Source organism: Eucyclogobius newberryi, unplaced genomic scaffold (genome assembly GCF_026437365.1).
Source record: "Eucyclogobius newberryi isolate DKJ021-1_F unplaced genomic scaffold, fEucNew1.0.hap1 SCAF_1, whole genome shotgun sequence".
In the NCBI taxonomy this organism is placed as follows: Eukaryota; Metazoa; Chordata; class Actinopteri; order Gobiiformes; family Gobiidae; genus Eucyclogobius; species Eucyclogobius newberryi.
This window is the reverse complement of record NW_027315723.1, coordinates 49,788,236-49,810,960: the sequence shown is the minus strand read 5'-3', so window position 1 is coordinate 49,810,960 and position 22,725 is coordinate 49,788,236. Positions and strand designations below refer to the sequence as shown.

At 42.8% G+C, this 22,725-nt stretch overlaps 1 protein-coding gene across 1 annotated transcript in view; it reads right to left on the bottom strand.

The window, feature by feature from the left end:
- Positions 1-22,725, bottom strand: part of LOC140365540 (fibronectin type III domain-containing protein 4-like) — a 54,231-nt gene that overhangs the window by 17,383 nt on the left and 14,123 nt on the right. The window contains exon 2 of the mRNA XM_072452029.1: positions 7,996-8,111. Coding sequence (XP_072308130.1) covers positions 7,996-8,111 — 116 coding nt within the window. The remainder of the gene's footprint in view (positions 1-7,995; positions 8,112-22,725) is intronic.

The following is a 22,725-nucleotide window of genomic DNA, read 5'->3' as shown; positions in this document are numbered from 1 at the left end:
CATACACTACTGCATACACTACTGCATACACTACTGCATATACTACTCCATATACTACTGCATACACTACTGCATACACTACTGCATACACTACTGCATACACTACTGCATACACTACTGCATATACTACTGCATACACTACTGCATATACTACTGCATACACTACTGCATATACTACTGCATACACTACTGCATATACTACTGCATACACTACCGCATACACTACTGCATATACTACTGCATACACTACCGCATATACTACTGCATACACTACTGCATACACTACTGCATATACTACTGCATACACTACTGCATATACTACTGCATACACTACTGCATATACTACTGCATACACTACCGCATACACTACTGCATACACTACTGCATATACTACTGCATACACTACTGCATATACTACTGCATACACTACTGCATATACTACTGCATACACTACTGCATACACTACTGCATACACTACTGCATACACTACTCCATATACTACTGCATACACTACTGCATACACTACTGCATACACTACTGCATACACTACTGCATACACTACTGCATACACTACTGCATACACTACTGAATATACTACTGCATACACTACTGCATACACTACTGCATATACTACTGCATACACTACTGCATACACTACTGCATACACTACTGCATACACTACTGCATACACTACTGCATATACTACTGCACACACTACTGCATATACTACTGCATACACTACTGCATATACTACTGCATACACTACCGCATACACTACTGCATATACTACTGCATACACTACTGCATATACTACTGCATACACTACTGCATACACTACTGCATACACTACTCCATATACTACTGCATACACTACTGCATACACTACTGCATACACTACTGCATACACTACTGCATACACTACTGCATACACTACTGAATATACTACTGCATACACTACCGCATACACTACTGCATATACTACTGCATACACTACCGCATACACTACCGCATACACTACTGCATACACTACTGCATATACTACTGCATACACTACTGCATATACTACTGCATACACTACTGCATATACTACTGCATACACTACCGCATACACTACCGCATACACTACTGCATATACTACTGCATACACTACTGCATATACTACTGCATACACTACTGCATATACTACTGCATACACTACTGCATATACTACTGCATACACTACTGCATACACTACTGCATACACTACTGCATATACTACTGCATACACTACTGCATATACTACTGCATACACTACTGCATATACTACTGCATACACTACCGCATACACTACTGCATACACTACTGCATATACTACTGCATACACTACTGCATATACTACTGCATACACTACTGCATACACTACTGCATACACTACTGCATACACTACTGCATACACTACTGCATATACTACTGAATATACTACTGCATACACTACTGCATACACTACTGCATACACTACTGCATATACTACTGCATACACTACTGCATACACTACTGCATACACTACTGCATACACTACTGCATATACTACTGCATACACTACTGCATACACTACTGCATATACTACTGCATACACTACTGCATACACTACTGCATATACTACTGCATACACTACTGCATACACTACTGCATATACTACTGCATACACTACTGCATACACTACTGCATACACTACTGCATACACTACTGCATACACTACTCCATACACTACTGCATATACTACTGCATACACTACTCCATACACTACTGCATACACTACTGCATACACTACTGCATACACTACTGCATACACTACTCCATATACTACTGCATACGCTACTGCATACACTACTGTATACGCTACTGCATACACTACTGCATACACTACTGCATACACTACTGCATACACTACTGCATATACTACTGCATACACTACTGCATATACTACTGCATACACTACCGCATACACTACCGCATACACTACTGCATATACTACTGCACACACTACTGCATATACTACTGCATACACTACTGCATATACTACTGCATACACTACCGCATACACTACTGCATATACTACTGCATACACTACTGCATATACTACTGCATACACTACTGCATACACTACTGCATACACTACTGCATACACTACTCCATATACTACTGCATACACTACTGCATACACTACTGCATACACTACTGCATACACTACTGCATACACTACTGCATACACTACTGAATATACTACTGCATACACTACCGCATACACTACTGCATATACTACTGCATACACTACCGCATACACTACTGCATACACTACTGCATACACTACTGCATATACTACTGCATACACTACTGCATATACTACTGCATACACTACTGCATATACTACTGCATACACTACCGCATACACTACTGCATACACTACTGCATATACTACTGCATACACTACTGCATATACTACTGCATACACTACTGCATATACTACTGCATACACTACTGCATATACTACTGCATACACTACTGCATACACTACTGCATACACTACTGCATATACTACTGCATACACTACTGCATATACTACTGCATACACTACTGCATATACTACTGCATACACTACCGCATACACTACTGCATACACTACTGCATATACTACTGCATACACTACTGCATATACTACTGCATACACTACTGCATACACTACTGCATACACTACTGCATACACTACTGCATACACTACTGCATACACTACTGCATATACTACTGAATATACTACTGCATACACTACTGCATACACTACTGCATACACTACTGCATATACTACTGCATACACTACTGCATACACTACTGCATACACTACTGCATACACTACTGCATATACTACTGCATACACTACTGCATACACTACTGCATATACTACTGCATACACTACTGCATACACTACTGCATATACTACTGCATACACTACTGCATATACTACTGCATACACTACTGCATACACTACTCCATACACTACTGCATATACTACTGCATACACTACTGCATACACTACTGCATATACTACTGCATACACTACTGCATACACTACTGCATATACTACTGCATACACTACTGCATACACTACTGCATACACTACTGCATACACTACTGCATACACTACTGCATATACTACTGCATACACTACTGCATACACTACTGCATACACTACTGCATACACTACTGCATACACTACTGCATATACTACTGCATACACTACTGCATATACTACTGCATACACTACTGCATACACTACTGCATACACTACTGCATACACTACTGCATATACTACTGCATACACTACTGCATACACTACTGCATACACTACTGCATACACTACTGCATATACTACTGCATACACTACTGCATACACTACTGCATATACTACTGCATACACTACTGCATACACTACTGCATATACTACTGCATACACTACTGCATATACTACTGCATACACTACTGCATACACTACTGCATACACTACTGCATACACTACTGCATACACTACTGCATATACTACTGCATACACTACTCCATACACTACTGCATATACTACTGCATACACTACTGCATATACTACTGCATACACTACTGCATACACTACTGCATACACTACTGCATACACTACTGCATACACTACTGCATACACTACTGCATACACTACTGCATACACTACTGCATACACTACTGCATACACTACTGCATACACTACTGCATATACTACTGCATACACTACTGCATACGCTACTGCATACGCTACTGCATACGCTACTGCATACGCTACTGCATACACTACTGCATATACTACTGCATACACTACTGCATACACTACTGCATACACTACTGCATACACTACTGCATACACTACTGCATATACTACTGCATACACTACTACATACACTACTGCATATACTACTGCATATACTACTGAATATACTACTGCATACACTACTGCATACACTACTGCATACACTACTGCATACACTACTGCATACACTACTGCATACACTACTGCATATACTACTGCATACACTACTGCATACACTACTGCATACACTACTGCATACACTACTGCATATACTACTGCATACACTACTGCATATACTACTGCATACACTACTGCATACACTACTCCATACACTACTGCATATACTACTGCATACACTACTGCATACACTACTGCATACACTACTGCATACACTACTGCATACACTACTGCATACACTACTGCATACACTACTGCATATACTACTGCATACACTACTGCATACACTACTGCATACACTACTGCATACACTACTGCATACACTACTGCATATACTACTGCATACACTACTGCATACACTACTGCATACACTACTGCATACACTACTGCATACACTACTGCATATACTACTGCATACACTACTGCATACACTACTGCATACACTACTGCATACACTACTGCATATACTACTGCATACACTACTGCATATACTACTGCATACACTACTGCATATACTACTGCATATACTACTGCATACACTACTGCATATACTACTGCATACACTACTGCATATACTACTGCATATACTACTGCATATACTACTGCATATACTACTGCATATACTCAAGTTATTCTGAATCAAACATGAGGTCCTGACACGCTTGAACTACTAATAATAACTCATTTATCATTAAACCCAGTCATGTAACAGAAGCTCTTTGGTTCAAGCAAACACAAGTTGCTCTTTTTGCTCGTTCCTTTTGGTTTCCTGCCATCGTCTGGAGAAAGATATACATTTCTATCAAATGTGGCCAGTAATATAAAAGATCTCTTTAGTGAAACAGCTTTAATCGTCCTGAGCTGAAAAGCATTTCTGCTGCTCGTATCAAAGCCTATCGTTTGGTCCAGGGCCAATTACATTAGCAGGTTACAAATTGAAAGGAGATGAATAATGGATCATGAGCCTGGAAACGAGGGGCCGGAGCAACTTCAGAGGGGTCAGAGCAGCTTCAGAAGGTGCTGGGCTCCTGTAAACGAGGGGTCAGAGCAGCTTCAGAAGGTGCTGGGCTCCTGTAAACGAGGGGTCAGAGCAGCTTCAGAAGGTGCTGGGCTCCTGTAAACGAGGGGTCAGAGCAGCTTCAGAAGGTGCTGGGCTCCTGTAAACGAGGGGTCAGAGCAGCTTCAGAAGGTGCTGGGCTCCTGTAAACGAGGGGTCAGAGCAGCTTCAGAAGGTGCTGGGCTCCTGTAAACGAGGGGCCAGAGCAGCTTCAGAAGGTGCTGGGCTCCTGTAAACGAGGGGCCAGAGCAGCTTCAGAAGGTGCTGGGCTCCTGTACCACTGCTCGCTCAGCACTTTAGTCCATGATCAAACTATTATGTCAACTTTACATTCTTTTCCCTAAAGTGGGATTAGTACTTTTTTAAGAATATATGAAAATGAATGCAAAAAACAATTTATTATATTTCTCAAGCGCATCTAGTTAGTATTGATTAGTATCTAGTTAGTATTGATTAGTATCTAGTTAGTACTAATTAGTATCTAGGTAAGTTGGTGACTTGTACACTGTGGATATACATCTGTAGTTCCTTTTGGTATTTCACTATGATAAATAAATTGTTTTTTGTGTTAATGTTCTTTAAAAGTTTTAGAAATAAAGTTATAAATTGGAATCATTGAGAAAAAAAAGTGTTCCAGTTCCTGAGAAGAACTCCATGTGACGCAGACTTGTTCTCTTGTACTGAAAGGAGAGCGTAGTTCCATCACCTGCTGTGAGAGGGCGTAAGATATTCCTTTATTGTCCACACATGGGGAAATTTCATTGTTGCAACACATTTAGATACAGAGGGAAAGGACAGATAACTTAAAAACACTCTTAATAGAAGAACTCTTATAAACAAAACTCTTATAGACAAAAACTCCGATAGACAGAACCTCTCATTTCTTAATAAGGAATGGAGGGGAAAAATAAAGATAAAAATAAAATAAAAACAGCTAGCGTAAGACAAATTAATACTAATAATAATGATAAAATAAACACTCTATTTTCATCAGTTATTTGCACATGAATGTGACATTATTGCGTGTAAGTACGACAGTAATTGCACATGAATATGACGGTATTGCACATGGTTAGGTCAGTATTGCGAGTGTTCAGGGCAGTGTTTGTTGTAGAGTCTGACAGCAGCAGAAGGAAAGACCTGTGAAACGTCTCCTTCACACAGCGAGGGTGGATGAGTCTCTCACTGAAGCTGCTCTCCAGAGCGGACAGAGTGTCCTGCAGGGGACAGAGTGTCCTGCAGGGGGCGACACTCATGATCCAGCATAGATGTGAGTTTAGCCAGGACCCTTCTGTCCCCCACCTCCTGCACCGAGTCCAGAGCACAGCCCAGGACGGAGCTTTGTCCAGCCTCTTCCTCTCCCTCTCTGATGCTGCTGCTCCAGCAGGCCACACCTACAGGAGCTGATGCCACCACAGAGTCAGAGAAGGTCTTCAGGAGTGGCCCTGTCAGGAGTGGCCCTGTCAGGAGTGGTCCTGTCACTCCAAAAGACCTGAGTCTCCTCAGGAGGTAGAGCCGACTCTGGCTCTTCCTGTACAGTGCGTCTGTGTTATGAGTCCAGTCCAGTTTGTGGTTCAGATGAACACCAGGTACTTGTATGAGTCCACTCTCTCAATGTCCCGTCCCTGGATGTTCACTGGTGAGGGGGGCGTGGCCTCTGACCACCACCATCTCCTTGGTCTTCCCCGCGTTGATGAGGAGGTGGTTCCGCTGACACCAGTCCACAAAGTCCTGCTCCAGTCCTCTGTCCTCCACATCATCGTCGTCCGTGATGAGTCCGATGATGGCAGAGTCATCAGAGAACTTCTGCAGGACACAGCTGTCCGTGTCATGTCTGAAGTCTGCAGTGTAAAGGGTGAAGAGAAAGGGTGCCCTGGGGCACCCCCACACTGCAGGTCCCCCACACTGCAGGTCCCCCACACTGCAAGTCCCCACACTGCAGGCCCCCCACACTGCAGGCCCCCCACACTGCAGGCCCCCCACACTGCAGGTCCCCCACACTGCAGGTCCTCACACTGCAAGTCCCCCACACTGCAGGCCCCCACACTGCAGGCCCCCCACACTGCAGGCTCCCCACACTGCAGGTCCCCCACACTGCAGGTCCCCCACACTGCAGGTCCCCACACTGCAGGTCCGAGTGTCAGACACACAGTCCCGGGCTCTCACAAACTGGGGTCGGTCTGTGAGGTAGTCCAGGATCCACTCTACAGGTCATACTCCACACCAGCCGTCTCCAGCTTGTCCCTCAGGAGCTGATGGTGTTGAAGGCGCTGGAGAGATGAAAGAACAGGATCCTCACAGAGCTGCCAGGCTTCTCCAGGTGAGAGAGAGAGCGGTGCAGCAGGGAGATGACGGCGTCCTCCACTCCAATGCCAGGACGATATGCAAACTGCAGCAGGTCCATGGCTGAGCTCATGGTGGAGCGGAGGTGGTCCAGGACCAGCTCCAGTGTCTTCATCAGGTGGGACGTGAGAGCCACCGGCCTGAAGCTGTTGAGGTCTTTGGGGCGCGGTGTCTTAGGCACAGGTACCAGACAGGAGGTCTTCCAGACCTGTGGTACCACCCTCAGCTTCAGGCTCATGTTGAAGACATGCTCCATAACTCCACACAGTTCATCTGCAGGACTTAAGGAGCCTGGGGCTGATGCCGTCAGGTCCTGCTGCCTTCCTCACTTTAATCCTCTTCAGCTCTCTCCTCACCTGTGCTGCTGTGACAGTCAGTGGATGGCAGGGGGACTGTGTGCTGGGGGGATGGGAGAGTCCAGGTGAAAAGGCGTAGTTCCATTACCTGTTGTGAGAGGGCGTAGTTCCATTTCCTGCTGTGAGAGGGCGTAGTTCCATTACCTGCTGTAAGAGGGCGTAGTTCCATTACCTGCTGTAAGAGGGCGTAGTTCCATTACCTGCTGTGAGAGGGCGTATCCGATGACCGTGTCTCCCTGTGGAATGCTCCAGGTGACCAGAGCAGAGTCGGCCCTCAGCTGGGACACAGACACATTCACTGGGGCCGCCGGGGCCGCTGCAACACAACCAAACATCATCAAGAACTATGAGGATTTAAAGGTACAATCTGTCCCAAATGTGCACAAGGAAGTACAATCAGCTCAAATATCAAGGCAGCATTGGTCAGAAGTACTTACTAAAAGTTAATTTTATTTGTTTTAATGTTTTAAAAGATCAAACATAAAAGACAGAACAGAAACAGCACATTTTAAAACATAAATACAAATAGACCCATCATGGCACTAAATGTCCCATTTGGTCAGAAGTCAGTCAAACTTGTCCATTTCAAGTCCAAACTCATTTCAAAAGCAGTTTTTATGCTCACAACGTTTCAGAGCCTCAAGTGCTCAGGGAAATGTTCTGACAGAAAGAGAGTTTAGATATTACAAGTTACAAATGTTGTCAGTTTCCCCCCCCACAAAATTTTTGCAAAAATACAGCAAGAAGATCTAACAGCATGTATGCCAGGGGTCCACAACCACCGGGCTGGGGCCCAAAACCGGGCCGCGGGCCTCACCGGTCCCCAGAGGCCATTGTATTATCATTTTAGTTTTATTATTTATTGCTAAGTCCCAAAATTATATGTGTTTTAACCATGAAAATATAGAGCCAATTGTAGGATATGCAGATGTCCTCCCCCTGTTGCCATGGTGACAGGAATGCAGGCTAAAGGTGTTATCAGCTCCGTGTGGAGTTTTATGGCCCTCAAGAGCAGAGGACGTGATAGCGACAACAGAGACGCTCTGAACTTTGAAAATGACTTTTCATCAAATGACTCCTTTTGGATTACAGAGAGTAACGATCTCTCCAAGACAAACGCTAAAACGCTAAAAGACTTTGCGGTTTTAGTGGTTTTAATAGACAATCATCAGATTGCAAAATGTGTCCACAAGATGACTTTACATGTACATATTGTGTTATTGTGTTTTACAGGTCAATTTAACTGTTTCATAACTTGTTTTGTGGACAATTTTGCCTTTTGTGTAACTCTTGTGGCCTAAAGCCAGACCTCGTGTCTCCTTATCAGCTCTGACCCCAGCGTGCATGCTGATTGGCTGAAGCCACGGCGCCAAAACCCCCGCGGGAAAAGACAAAAGAAAGAGCAGAGAGTTACACTCAGTTCCATCCGAGTTCCATCCGAGTTCCATCCGAGTTCCATCTGAGTTCCATCTGAGTTCCATCCGAGTTCCATCCGAGTTCCATCTGAGTTCCATCCGAGTTCCATCTGAGTTGCCGGCGGGTCCATTCAGGGTCCCACCAGCAAGGGCCATGACACCGGGCCTTGGGAGAAGCAGAAGCCAACTTTCCCTCCCGGAACTAAGAAATCTGTGCCCGTTCATGCAAAATCAAGCAAAGGACCTTTTTGCAACTTTTCAAGTCCACAGCCTTTAGACCAGCCACATCGGTGGAGCAGCACGACGGCCTTTTCATTTGGAAACGCCTCTGAGGGAGAACGCCTCAGAGCCAGGGAGAACGCCTCAGAGCCAGGGAGAACGCCTCAAAGCCAGGGAGAACGCCTCAGAGCCAAGGAGAATGCCTAAAAGCCAGGGAGAACGCCTCAGAGCCAAGGAGAACGCCTAAAAGCCAGGGAGAACGCCTCAGAGCCAAGGAGAACGCCTCAGAGCCAAGGAGAACGCCTCAGAGCCAAGGAGAACGCCTCAGAGCCAGGGAGAACGCCTCAGAGCCAGGGAGAACGCCTCAGAGCCAGGGAGAACGCCTCAGAGCCAAGGAGAACGCCTCAGAGCCAGGGAGAACGCCTCAGAGCCAAGGAGAACGCCTCAGAGCCAGGGAGAACGCCTCAAAGCCAGGGAGAACGCCTCAGAGCCAAGGAGAACGCCTAAAAGCCAGGGAGAACGCCTCAGAGCCAAGGAGAACGCCTCAGAGCCAAGGAGAACGCCTCAGAGCCAGGGAGAACGCCTCAGAGCCAAGGAGAACGCCTCAGAGCCAGGGAGAACTCCTCAGAGCCAAGGAGAACGCCTCAGAGCCAGGGAGAACGCCTCAAAGCCAGGGAGAACGCCTCAGAGCCAGGGAGAAAGCCTCAGAGCCAAGGAGAACGCCTCAGAGCCAAGGAGAACGCCTCAGAGCCATGGAGAACGCCTCAGAGCCAGGGAGAACGCCTCAGAGCCAAGGAGAACGCCTAAAAGCCAGGGAGAACGCCTCAGAGCCAAGGAGAACGCCTCAGAGCCAAGGAGAACGCCTCAGAGCCAAGGAGAACGCCTCAGAGCCAAGGAGAACGCCTCAGAGCCAGGGAGAACGCCTCAGAGCCAAGGAGAACACAGATCGCAGAACCTGATCCAGCTCCAGAGCAGCCCTGCTCTGGCCAGCGTGTGGACTGAGCTGCAGCGTGACCCCTGAGTGAAGCCTGGAGGCCACACCAACGACACGCAGGCCCTTGGACCCCACGCAGGCCCTTGGACCCCACGCAGGCCCTTGGACCCCACGCAGGCCCTTGGACCCCACGCAGGCCCTTGGACCCCACGCAGGCCCTTGGACCCCACGCAGGCCCTTGGACCACACAGGCCCTTGGACCCCACGCAGGCCCTTGGACCCCACGCAGGCCCTTGGACCCCACGCAGGCCCTTGGACCCCACGCAGGCCCTTGGACCCCACGCAGGCCCTTGGACCCCACGCAGGCCCTTGGACCCCACGCAGGCCCTTGGACCACACAGGCCCTTGGACCCCACGCAGGCCCTTGGACCACACAGGCCCTTGGACCCCACGCAGGCCCTTGGACCCCACGCAGGCCCTTGGACCCCACGCAGGCCCTTGGACCACACAGGCCCTTGGACCCCACGCAGGCCCTTGGACCACACAGGCCCTTGGACCCCACGCAGGCCCGTCTCAGGATCACAGCTTCTGGTTCTGTTCGTATGAATTCACTTCACAGGCTGAATTTGATCTTAGACTTAACTCTAGCACACAGATAGATCTAGAACAATCATGTCTAGTGTTTTCCATCTGTTATCGACTCATTTGCATATTCCTGCTTCATATTTATCTGTTTAATTATTTGGTCATTAAATCTTCATAACCTACATTTGTTCCTTCATTTCCAAAAAAGGGGTCAATGTCACGGTTACGTTCTCAAACCTTTAGATCAAAGAGCAAATTAATTTCTAATTAATTAATTAATTTAGATTTTGATTATAGAGTTGTTAAAATTGCATATTATCCGGCTGGTGCCCCATTCTACTCTTGATCAATTCTTTAATCGATTATCAACCCTGAATGCCCCGCCCCCTTCATAAGTGGGAGGACATTCATAACCTTACAGTACTTATACTAGTATAATACCCTACACAATATGAACAGCAAACATAAGTATTTTTAAGGTACAGAAGGATTTGAGAAGAACCCTTTACTAACTCTGCCCCTTTAAAATGGCCCCTGAAAAACCTCTTGTGATCGTCCCGGGTCAAAATGACAGACAAATGTCAAGTATTTAAAAGTTTAGAATGATACTGATAGATTCTGTTGTGAATTGATATTTGATTATGAACAATTTCCAAACAAGAGAGAATTAATTAGACACAGAACAATGAATGTGGTGCAATTAGCGGTCTTAGATAATGTAATAGACACGGGAGCGTCTGTGTGTGTGTGTGTGTCTGTGTGTGTGTGTGTGTGTGTGTATTCGTGTGTATTCGTGTGTGTGTGTATTCGTGTGTATTCGTGTGTGTGTGTGTGTGTATTCGTGTGTGTGTGTGTGTGTGTATTCGTGTGTGTGTGTGTGTGTATTCGTGTGTGTGTGTGTGTGTGTGTATTCGTGTGTGTGTGTGTGTGTGTGTAATTAACATAAGGAGGTGTGAGGAGGAGGTGGACCAATAGCAGGCGGTCCTAGCGTCCCTCGTATGGATGACGTCCTCTGCTGGCTCAGCACTCACAGGGGCCCCGCACGTCCTTCATAAATGTCTCCGGCTCCGGCTGTAATTCACTGGAGCCTCTGGAGCTGTCTGGTTTATGTTCAAATACACCGACAGATCAATATTGGGACAACTTTTCATTTTCTTGTCATTCTGGGAGACAGCAGAAAGTTGAGAAGAAAAGACTTTCATTATTGCTGTATTGTTGTCACTTTGTGAGCAAATAAAGCCCTCACTGGTCACGTCCCACAGCGGTGCTCAGTCTGTGGGTGCTGGGTGCTGGGTCTCCCAGTGTGAGATGCACAGGGGCCGCTACGAGCCACAGGTTAAACAGACGCAGATGGATCAGGGGCACAGCTGCGGCCAGTTTTGACCCCTGCACCGGGGCACCGGGGCACCGGGGCATCGGGGCACCAGGGCCCCGGGGCACCAGGGCATCAGACACAGGGTGCTCTGGAGTAACTGAATGACGGAACCAAAACTTTCCTTCTTCTCGTAGATTATTACAATTGCATAATATTATCGTCCTGTGAATATGGAAAACCTTTCATCCGAGCACACTGGTCCTCAGTCAAACATGTGCAGCGGTGTTCTGTGCACCATGTGACCCCTCTGACCAATCAGAGCGAGAGCTGCTAGAGTAGAACAGAGCGAGCCCAAACTAAAGATGAAAAAGCAGCTTTTAAGAAAACGGAAGTGTTTTAAACCAATAATAAATGATCTGATCTGAAAATAGGCACAAATCGTCTCAAAATCCGAGGCTATCCTCTGTGGATAAAATGCTTTCTGGACTGTGGAGGATTTTGTTTTTAATAGCTCAATGGTGTAATCATCGAATGTGTCCAGTGTCATAGCTACCACCTGGTGACCTTCATTAAAACTGAAATATGGTGCTGCTGGTTGTCAGGTAGTTGCCATTTACCAGCTATTTTCTGCACAGTTTATCCTTTTGCGTCTCTTACAGTTCTAATGCGGTCCATCTCAGGGGAGCATTACTCACCTGTGAAGTGTGGAGGAGGCTGAAGGAGTCTACTCGCCTGTCTCCTGTTCTATGGCCGTCCTGCTCCATTTTCAGCAGTGTAGGCGGGCAAGCGGACACTCGCAACAAGCTGCAAATGCACTCGACAACAACAGCATCGGCGTGACAAGAGCAAAGGCCGTTACAATGCGTATTCTTTTTGCTCGTCCAGATATTCTCACGTCTGCCATCTCCAAACGCCTGTGCGGGTCGCTAACATTTCACTGGTCGTATATGTTAAATAGTTCATCGATCGTGATTATGTCTGAGCTCAATCTTTGCTGAAAACCTATTGACACTTTAACAGTTTATTCTATTTAGGGTTTATTTTATTCACATTTCTTCAGGTCGTACTGAAATATGAACTGCTAGACAAGAGACTGAGCAACAGAGGTCACCGCTTCCCCTGACCAATTGCAGCTGGACGTTCCACTAATTGCTCTAATTGTGATTTGTTTGGCAGTCGTTCCACTGTCAGAACTCCGGTCCCATTCCGTTTTGGCTGGCGATCCCGGTCATTTCCCTCTGCCTGGCCACCGTCGGCGGTCCGCTATTACGTCGGCGGTCCGCTATTACGTCGGCGGTCCGCTATTACGTCGGCGGTCCGCTATTACGCCGCTCGACACTCCGGGAGGGGACAGATTCCAGGGGCCGGCAGCGAGGCGAGCAAGATAAACACTGGGCGCCATTGTGCTGAGCCAAAAACACAGAGATCTGCCTGGTTTGAAAGGACGGACGTGGACAGGTGGATGAGTGCGATCGATGACGAGATGGGCAAGGTGGGGAGGAGACAAGAGAAGGAGGAGCGTCAGTATCGATCCGATGGGAAGTGTAGTCTGAGTGCTAGGAAGAGTCGACGACCTTGTTTGTCTTTGGAGCTCGATGCCAGAATGCAATCTTTCAATATTGATGTTTGGGACGGCATTTCAAGCGCCTGTATTTGTCTAGTGTTTAACTGAGACGGGGTTTGAGGGGATCACAGTGTGTACAGTGTGTGCGTGTGTGTGCTGCTGACTTTGTATAGTTTACAATTCGTTTAGTTATTGGAGTTATTGGGTTTTGCGTTGGATCAGTTTAAGTGGTGGCAGTAACACAAGATGTAATAAAACTTGTCCTTGTATTTTCTGATCATACCAAAATATACTTTTAACCTCAACACGTAAACACCATTACTGTTATGGTCGTGGGATTAGGGGGTTTTAGTTATCTGCATGTAAGCTGTGGTACAGAAGTCATTCACCGCATGTTCACTCCATATAACTTTAGTTGGCGAGTTGGTTAGACGTCTTAAAGGGAGTTACATGTCCTACATGCATCCAGGTCCACTAAGGGCAATCAGCCAATTATGTCAAATGGGATTCAACAATTTCTTTGTCCAAAAACAATGTTCAGAATTATGCTATATTATTATTAGTTTAAATATGTAAAATAATTCAAAAACAATTATATATATAAGATACTTTGTTCTTTTCAGCGTACGCTGTGGGCTGTTTGAGAATCGCCCACGAGCCTGGTAGAAAAGCAATGGGAATCGTTAGCCAATCAAATCCCAAGACAAATGACTACGTCACTATGGGAAAAGCCACAGTTAAACTGTTTAAAATGTGTATTTATACAGTCAATGTAAAATATTCACTTTTGAACATAACCCCCCCCCCCGAAAAACAAAACGATCAAGTCAAACAGCCCCCCCTATAGTTCAGCCACTGCCAGTATCAAATCAAATCAATTTATTTTTGTAAGGCCCAAAATCACAACAGTCGCCTCTGAGGCCGAATCAACAATGTCTGTGGTGGAGAGGTATCTGTTATATGTGTGTTATATGTGTGTTATGTGTGTGTTATAAGTGTGTTATGTGTGTGTTATAAGTGTGTTATGTGTGTGCTATAAGTGTATTGTGTGTGTGTGTTATGTGTGTTATGTGTGTGTTATAAGTGTGTTGTGTGTGCTATAAGTGTGTTGTGTGTGTGTTATGTGTGTGCTATAAGTGTGTTATGTGTGTGTTGTGTGTGCTATAAGTGTGTTATGTGTGTGTTATAAGTGTGTTGTGTGTGCTATAAGTGTGTTATGTGTGTGTTATAAGTGTGTTATGTGTGTGCTATAAGTGTGTTGTGTGTGTGTTGTGTGTGCTATACGTGTGTTGTGTGTTATAAGTGTGTTATAAGTGTGTTATGTGTGTGTTATAAGTGTGTTATAAGTGTGTTGTGTGTGCTATAAGTGTGTTGTGTGTGTGTTATAAGTGTGTTATAAGTGTGTTGTGTGTTATGTGTGTGCTATAAGTGTGTTGTGTGTGTGTTATGTGTGTGCTATAAGTGTGTTGTGTGTGTGTTATGTGTGTGCTATAAGTGTGTTATGTGTGTGTGTTATAAGTGTGTTATGTGTGTGTTATATGTGTGTTATAAGTGTGTTATGTGTGTGCTATAAGTGTGTTGTGTGTGTTATGTATGTGTTTTAAGTGTGTTATGTGTGTTATAAGTGTGTTATGTGTGTGCTATAAGTGTGTTGTGTGTGTGTTATGTGTGTTATAAGTGTGTTGTGTGTGCTATAAGTGTGTTATGTGTGTGTTATGTGTGTGTTATAAGTGTGTTATGTGTGTGCTATAAGTGTGTTGTGTGTGTGTTATGTGTGTGCTATAAGTGTGTTATGTGTGTGTTGTGTGTGTTATAAGTGTGTTATGTGTGTGTTATATGTGTGTTATAAGTGTGTTATGTGTGTGCTATAAGTGTGTTGTGTGTGTTATGTGTGTGTTATGTGTGTGTTATAAGTGTGTTATGTGTGTGTTATAAGTGTGTTATAAGTGTGTTGTGTGTGCTATAAGTGTGTTGTGTGTGTTATGTATGTGTTTTAAGTGTGTTATGTGTGTTATAAGTGTGTTGTGTGTACTATAAGTGTGTTATTTGTGTGTTATGTGTGTGTTATAAGTGTGTTATAAGTGTGTTATGTGTGTGCTATAAGTGTGTTGTGTGTGTGTTATGTGTGTGCTATAAGTGTGTTGTGTGTGTGTTATGTGTGTGCTATAAGTGTGTTATGTGTGTGTTGTGTGTGTTATAAGTGTGTTATGTGTGTGGTATGTGTGTGTTATAAGTGTGTTATAAGTGTGTTATGTGTGTGTTTTAAGTGTGTGTGTGTTGTGTGTGTTATAAGTGTGTTATGTGTGTGTTATAAGTGTGTTATAAGTGTGTTGTGTGTGTGTGTTGTGTGTGTTATGTGTGTGCTATAAGTGTGTTATGTGTGTGTTGTGTGTGTTATAAGTGTGTTATAAGTGTGTTGTGTGTGTTATAAGTGTGTTATGTGTGATATAAGTGTGTTGTGTGTGTGTGTGTTGTGTGTGTGTTATGTGTGTGTTATAAGTGTGTTATAAGTGTGTTATATGTGTGTTATAAGTGTGTTATGTGTGTGCTATAAGTGTGTTGTGTGTGTTGTGTGTGTTATAAGTGTGTTATGTGTGTGCTATAAGTGTGTTGTGTGTGTGTGTTATAAGTGTGTTATAAGTGTGTTATGTGTGTGTTATAAGTGTGTTATAAGTGTGTTATGTGTGTTTTGTTTGTGTTGTGTGTGCTATAAGTGTGTTATGTGTGTGCTATAAGTGTGTTGTGTGTGTGTGTTATAAGTGTGTTGTGTGTGTTATAAGTGTGTTATGTGTGTGCTATAAGTGTGTTGTGTGTGTGTTGTGTGTGTGTTATGTGTGTGCTATAAGTGTGTTATGTGTGTGTTATAAGTGTGTTATAAGTGTGTTATGTGTGTGTTATAAGTGTGTTATAAGTGTGTTATGTGTGTGTTGTGTGTGCTATAAGTGTGTTGTGTGTTATAAGTGTGTTATATGTGTGTTATAAGTGTGTTATAAGTGTGTTATGTGTGTGTTATGTGTGTGTTATAAGTGTGTTGTGTGTGCTATAAGTGTGTTGTGTGTGTGTTGTGTGTGCTATAAGTGTGTTATATGTGTGCTATAAGTGTGTTGTGTGTGTGTTGTGTGTGTTATAAGTGTGTTATGTGTGTGCTATAAGTGTGTTGTGTGTGTGTTATGTGTGTGCTATAAGTGTGTTGTGTGTGTTATAAGTGTGTTATAAGTGTGTTGTGTGTGTGTTGTGTGTGTTATAAGTGTGTTATAAGTGTGTTATGTGTGTGCTATAAGTGTGTTGTGTGTGTGTTGTGTGTGTTATAAGTGTGTTATAAGTGTGTTATGTGTGTGTTATAAGTGTGTTAAAAGTGTGTTGTGTGTGCTATAAGTGTGTTATAAGTGTGTTATGTGTGTGCTATAAGTGTGTTATGTGTGTGTTATGTGTGTGTTATGTATGTGTTATAAGTGTGTTATAAGTGTGTTATAAGTGTGTTATATGTGTGCTATAAGTGTGTTGTGTGTGTGTTATGAGTGTGCTATAAGTGTGTTATGTGTGTGTTATGTGTGTGCTATAAGTGTGTTATAAGTGTGTTATGTGTGTGCTATAAGTGTGTTGTGTGTGTGTTGTGTTTGCTATAAGTGTGTTGTGTGTGTGTTATGTGTGTGCTATACGTGTGTTATGTGTGTGTTGTGTGTGTTATAAGTGTGTTGTGTGTGCTATAAGTGTGTTATTTGTGTGTTATAAGTGTGTTATAAGTGTGTTATGTGTGTGCTATAAGTGTGTTGTGTGTGTGTTGTGTGTGCTATAAGTGTGTTGTGTGTGTGTTGTGTGTGTTATAAGTGTGTTATGTGTGTGTTATAAGTGTGTTATAAGTGTGTTATTTGTGTGTTATAAGTGTGTTATGTGTGTGTTGTGTGTGTTAAGTGTGTTATAAGTGTGTTGTGTGTGCTATAAGTGTGTTATGTGTGTGTTATGTGTGTGTTATAAGTGTGTTATGTGTGTGTTATAAGTGTGTTATAAGTGTGTTATATGTGTGTTATAAGTGTGTTGTGTGTGTTAGTGTGTTATAAGTGTGTTATAATTGTGTTGTGTGTGCTATAAGTGTGTTGTGTGTGTGTTATGTGTGTGTTATAAGTGTGTTATAAGTGTGTTGTGTGTGTTATAAGTGTGTTATAAGTGTGTTATGTGTGTGCTATAAGTGTGTTGTGTGTGTGTTGTGTGTGCTATAAGTGTGTTGTGTGTGTGTTATGTGTGTGTTATAAGTGTGTAATGTGTGTGCTATAAGTGTGTTGTGTGTGTTATGTGCGTGCTATAAGTGTGTTGTGTGTGTGTTGTGTGTGTTATAAGTGTGTTATAAGTGTGTTATGTGTGTGTTATAAGTGTGTTATGTGTGTGCTATAAGTGTGTTGTGTGTGTGTGTTGTGTGTGTTATAAGTGTGTTATAAGTGTGTTATGTGTGTGTTATAAGTGTGTTAAAAGTGTGTTGTGTGTGCTATAAGTGTGTTATAAGTGTGTTATGTGTGTGCTATAAGTGTGTTATGTGTGTGTTATGTGTGTGTTATAAGTGTGTTATAATTGTGTTGTGTGTGCTATAAGTGTGTTGTGTGTGTGTTATGTGTGTGTTATAAGTGTGTTATAAGTGTGTTGTGTGTGTTATAAGTGTGTTATAAGTGTGTTATGTGTGTGCTATAAGTGTGTTGTGTGTGTGTTATGTGTGTGCTATAAGTGTGTTGTGTGTGTGTTATGTGTGTGTTATAAGTGTGTAATGTGTGTGCTATAAGTGTGTTGTGTGTGTTATGTGCGTGCTATAAGTGTGTTGTGTGTGTGTTGTGTGTGTTATAAGTGTGTTATAAGTGTGTTATGTGTGTGTTATAAGTGTGTTAAAAGTGTGTTGTGTGTGCTATAAGTGTGTTATAAGTGTGTTATGTGTGTGCTATAAGTGTGTTATGTGTGTGTTATGTATGTGTTATAAGTGTGTTATACGTATGTTATAAGTGTGTTATGTGTGTGCTATTAGTGTGTTGTGTGTGTGTTATGAGTGTTATAAGTGTGTTATACGTATGTTATAAGTGTGTTATGTGTGTGCTATTAGTGTGTTGTGTGTGTGTTATGAGTGTTATAAGTGTGTTATGTGTGTGCTATAAGTGTGTTGTGTGTGTGTTGTGTGTGTTATAAGTGTGTTATGTGTGTGTTATGTGTGTGTTATAAGTGTGTTATAAGTGTGTTATGTGTGTTATAAGTGTGTTATAAGTGTGTTGTGTGTGTTATAAGTGTGTTGTGTGTGTTATAAGTGTGTTATAAGTGTGTTATGTGTGTGCTATAAGTGTGTTGTGTGTGTGTTGTGTGTGCTATAAGTGTGTTGTGTGTGTGTTATGTGTGTGTTATAAGTGTGTAATGTGTGTGCTATAAGTGTGTTGTGTGTGTTATGTGCGTGCTATAAGTGTGTTGTGTGTGTGTTGTGTGTGTTATAAGTGTGTTATAAGTGTGTTATGTGTGTGTTATAAGTGTGTTATGTGTGTGCTATAAGTGTGTTGTGTGTGTGTTGTGTGTGTTATAAGTGTGTTATAAGTGTGTTATGTGTGTGTTATAAGTGTGTTAAAAGTGTGTTGTGTGTGCTATAAGTGTGTTATAAGTGTGTTATGTGTGTGCTATAAGTGTGTTATGTGTGTGTTATGTGTGTGTTATAACTGTGTTATAATTGTGTTGTGTGTGCTATAAGTGTGTTGTGTGTTTGTTATGTGTGTGTTATAAGTGTGTTATAAGTGTGTTGTGTGTGTTATAAGTGTGTTGTGTGTGTGTTATGTGTGTGCTATAAGTGTGTTGTGTGTGTGTTATGTGTGTGTTATAAGTGTGTAATGTGTGTGCTATAAGTGTGTTGTGTGTGTTATAAGTGTGTTATAAGTGTGTTATGTGTGTGCTATAAGTGTGTTGTGTGTGTGTTATGTGTGTGCTATAAGTGTGTTGTGTGTGTGTTATGTGTGTGTTATAAGTGTGTAATGTGTGTGCTATAAGTGTGTTGTGTGTGTTATGTGCGTGCTATAAGTGTGTTGTGTGTGTGTTGTGTGTGTTATAAGTGTGTTATAAGTGTGTTATGTGTGTGCTATAAGTGTGTTATGTGTGTGTTATGTATGTGTTATAAGTGTGTTATACGTATGTTATAAGTGTGTTTTGTGTGTGCTATTAGTGTGTTGTGTGTGTGTTATGAGTGTTATAAGTGTGTTATACGTATGTTATAAGTGTGTTATGTGTGTGCTATTAGTGTGTTGTGTGTGTGTTATGAGTGTTATAAGTGTGTTATGTGTGTGCTATAAGTGTGTTGTGTGTGTGTTGTGTGTGTTATAAGTGTGTTATGTGTGTGTTATGTGTGTGTTATAAGTGTGTTATAAGTGTGTTATGTGTGTTATAAGTGTGTTGTGTGTGCTATAAGTGTGTTGTGTGTGTGTTGTGTGTTATAAGTGTGTTGTGTGTGCTATAAGTGTGTTATGTGTGTGTTATGTGTGTGTTATAAGTGTGTTATAAGTGTGTTATGTGTGTGTTATAAGTGTGTTATGTGTGTGTTATATGTGTGTTATGTGTGTGCTATAAGTGTGTTGTGTGTGTTATGTGTGTGTTATGTGTGTGTTATTTGTGTGTTATGTGTGTGTTATATGTGTGTTATAAGTGTGTTATGTGTGTGCTATAAGTGTGTTGTGTGTGTTGTGTGTGTTATGTGTGTGTTATAAGTGTGTTATGTGTGTGTTATGTGTGTTATAAGTGTGTTGTGTGTGCTATAAGTGTGTTGTGTGTGTGTGTTATGTGTGTGTTATGTGTGTGTTATAAGTGTGTTGTGTGTTATGTGTGTGCTATAAGTGTGTTGTGTGTGTGTTATGTGTGTGCTATAAGTGTGTTGTGTGTGTGTTATGTGTGTGCTATAAGTGTGTTATGTGTGTGTTGTGTGTGTTATAAGTGTGTTATGTGTGTGTTATAAGTGTGTTATGTGTGTGCTATAAGTGTGTTGTGTGTGTGTTATGTGTGTGCTATAAGTGTGTTGTGTGTGTGTTATGTGTGTGCTATAAGTGTGTTATGTGTGTGTTGTGTGTGTTATAAGTGTGTTATGTGTGTGTTATATGTGTGTTATAAGTGTGTTATGTGTGTGTTATAAGTGTGTTATGTGTGTGTTATGTGTGTTAAGTGTGTTATAAGTGTGTTATGTGTGTGCTATAAGTGTGTTATGTGTGTGTTGTGTGTGTTATAAGTGTGTTATAAGTGTGTGTGTGCTATAAGTGTGTTATAAGTGTGTTATAAGTGTGTTATGTGTGTGTTATATGTGTGTTAAGTGTGTTATAAGTGTGTTATGTCGTTGTGTTTATGATGGAGCTGCTGTTTTAATGCACCGACAGATTTCGGATCTTAAGCAGCGACTTTACCAAGTGACTCCAGAATAAACTTCAACAGTGCGTTCAAACAGCATTTATGAGAGTTTTCATTCAGTCGTGTAGAGCAGGGCCAACCACCGGGCCGGGGACCCGTGCCGGGCCGCAACGCGTTTGCTACCGGGCAAATAATCTCTCAGTGACAGCATCTTCTTCGACGTAACTTTGGCCTGTCACTCATGCCACTAATGAGCTCGTCTGTGGATATATCATGAAAAGCCTTATAGGAAATTGCCAATGAAATCCATTAGAGATAATGGCAAGTATATTATATCTGCTCTTGTCCTGCCTGGGAACAACTGATACGTGCATTATACATGATACGTCATCGCGGATGCGTCGCATCAAACACGCTGCCCAAAGTAGACCCTCAAGCCAGCGAAAATGAGTGAAATTCTTCTTCTTCTTCTTCTTCTTCTTCTTCTTCTTCTTCTTCTTCTTCTTCTTCTTCTTCTTCTTCTTCTTCTTCTTCTTCTTCTTCTTCTTCTTCTTCTTCTTCTTCTTCTTCTTCTTCTTCTTCTTCTTCTTCTTCTTCTTCTTCTCCTTCTTCTGACAGAGAGAGATGACGAATTATCCAAAAGAATGTCTGCCTGGATGTAGCCCTTAGCTTATGTGGTAACCACGGTAACGGCTACAACGGATCAAAGCGGAGGCATGAAGCTGCTGAAATGTAAACCCGATCATGTTTTTCTTCTTCCACCCGCTGAATGTTCTGTACCGAAGCTCCTTTCATCTTTTGTAGAAGAAGCACAGAAGCGTTTCCCTGATGTAACACAACTAAATCTCCACACGAGGCGACACAACAACACAAGATCAGTTCAGCAGAAAGCAAACTGCGATTGACGTCCATATGAGCACAACGGCAGAGATGGGAGAGAAAAGTACCTGAAATGAATGTGACATTTGAATTTAGCATTAGCAGTTCCATTATATCCCATATCATTGCCTATCGGGGGTGGGATGTGCAAACCATTCAAATAAAGAAATGAAGCGTATTACACAAAACCAACAAAGAAATGTCCTGTAATCATAGTATCAACAGGAACCATGTTTAGTTAGAGACACGCACTTAAGAAATCACTGTTTCACCCAAATAATCCCGAGAAACGAGGGGCAAGAGATGAGTAAACACAGTAAACACAGAAAACACAGGAAACACAGGAAATGTGAAGCTTTGGGATTCAAACACTCAATGCTGACAGCCCAAAGCCTCAGAGGAAAACAGACCGTCTCACGAGCTAACCAGGCTAGCATGGCTAACAATCCCCCTGTCGCTAAACAAAGCGGCTCATAACCCCAGCATGACATGACTCAAACTGCAGCGATAATCAAGGACTGGACACAAAGCACAACAGACATTTGAGAAATGGAAAAAATAACATTTGGAAAAACTACGAGACACAAACAACAACAAGCTCTGGCCGGGGTATGGAGCGCTGGCTGGAGTATGGAGCGCTGGCTGGAGTATGGAGTATGGAGCGCTGGCCGGAGCGCTGGC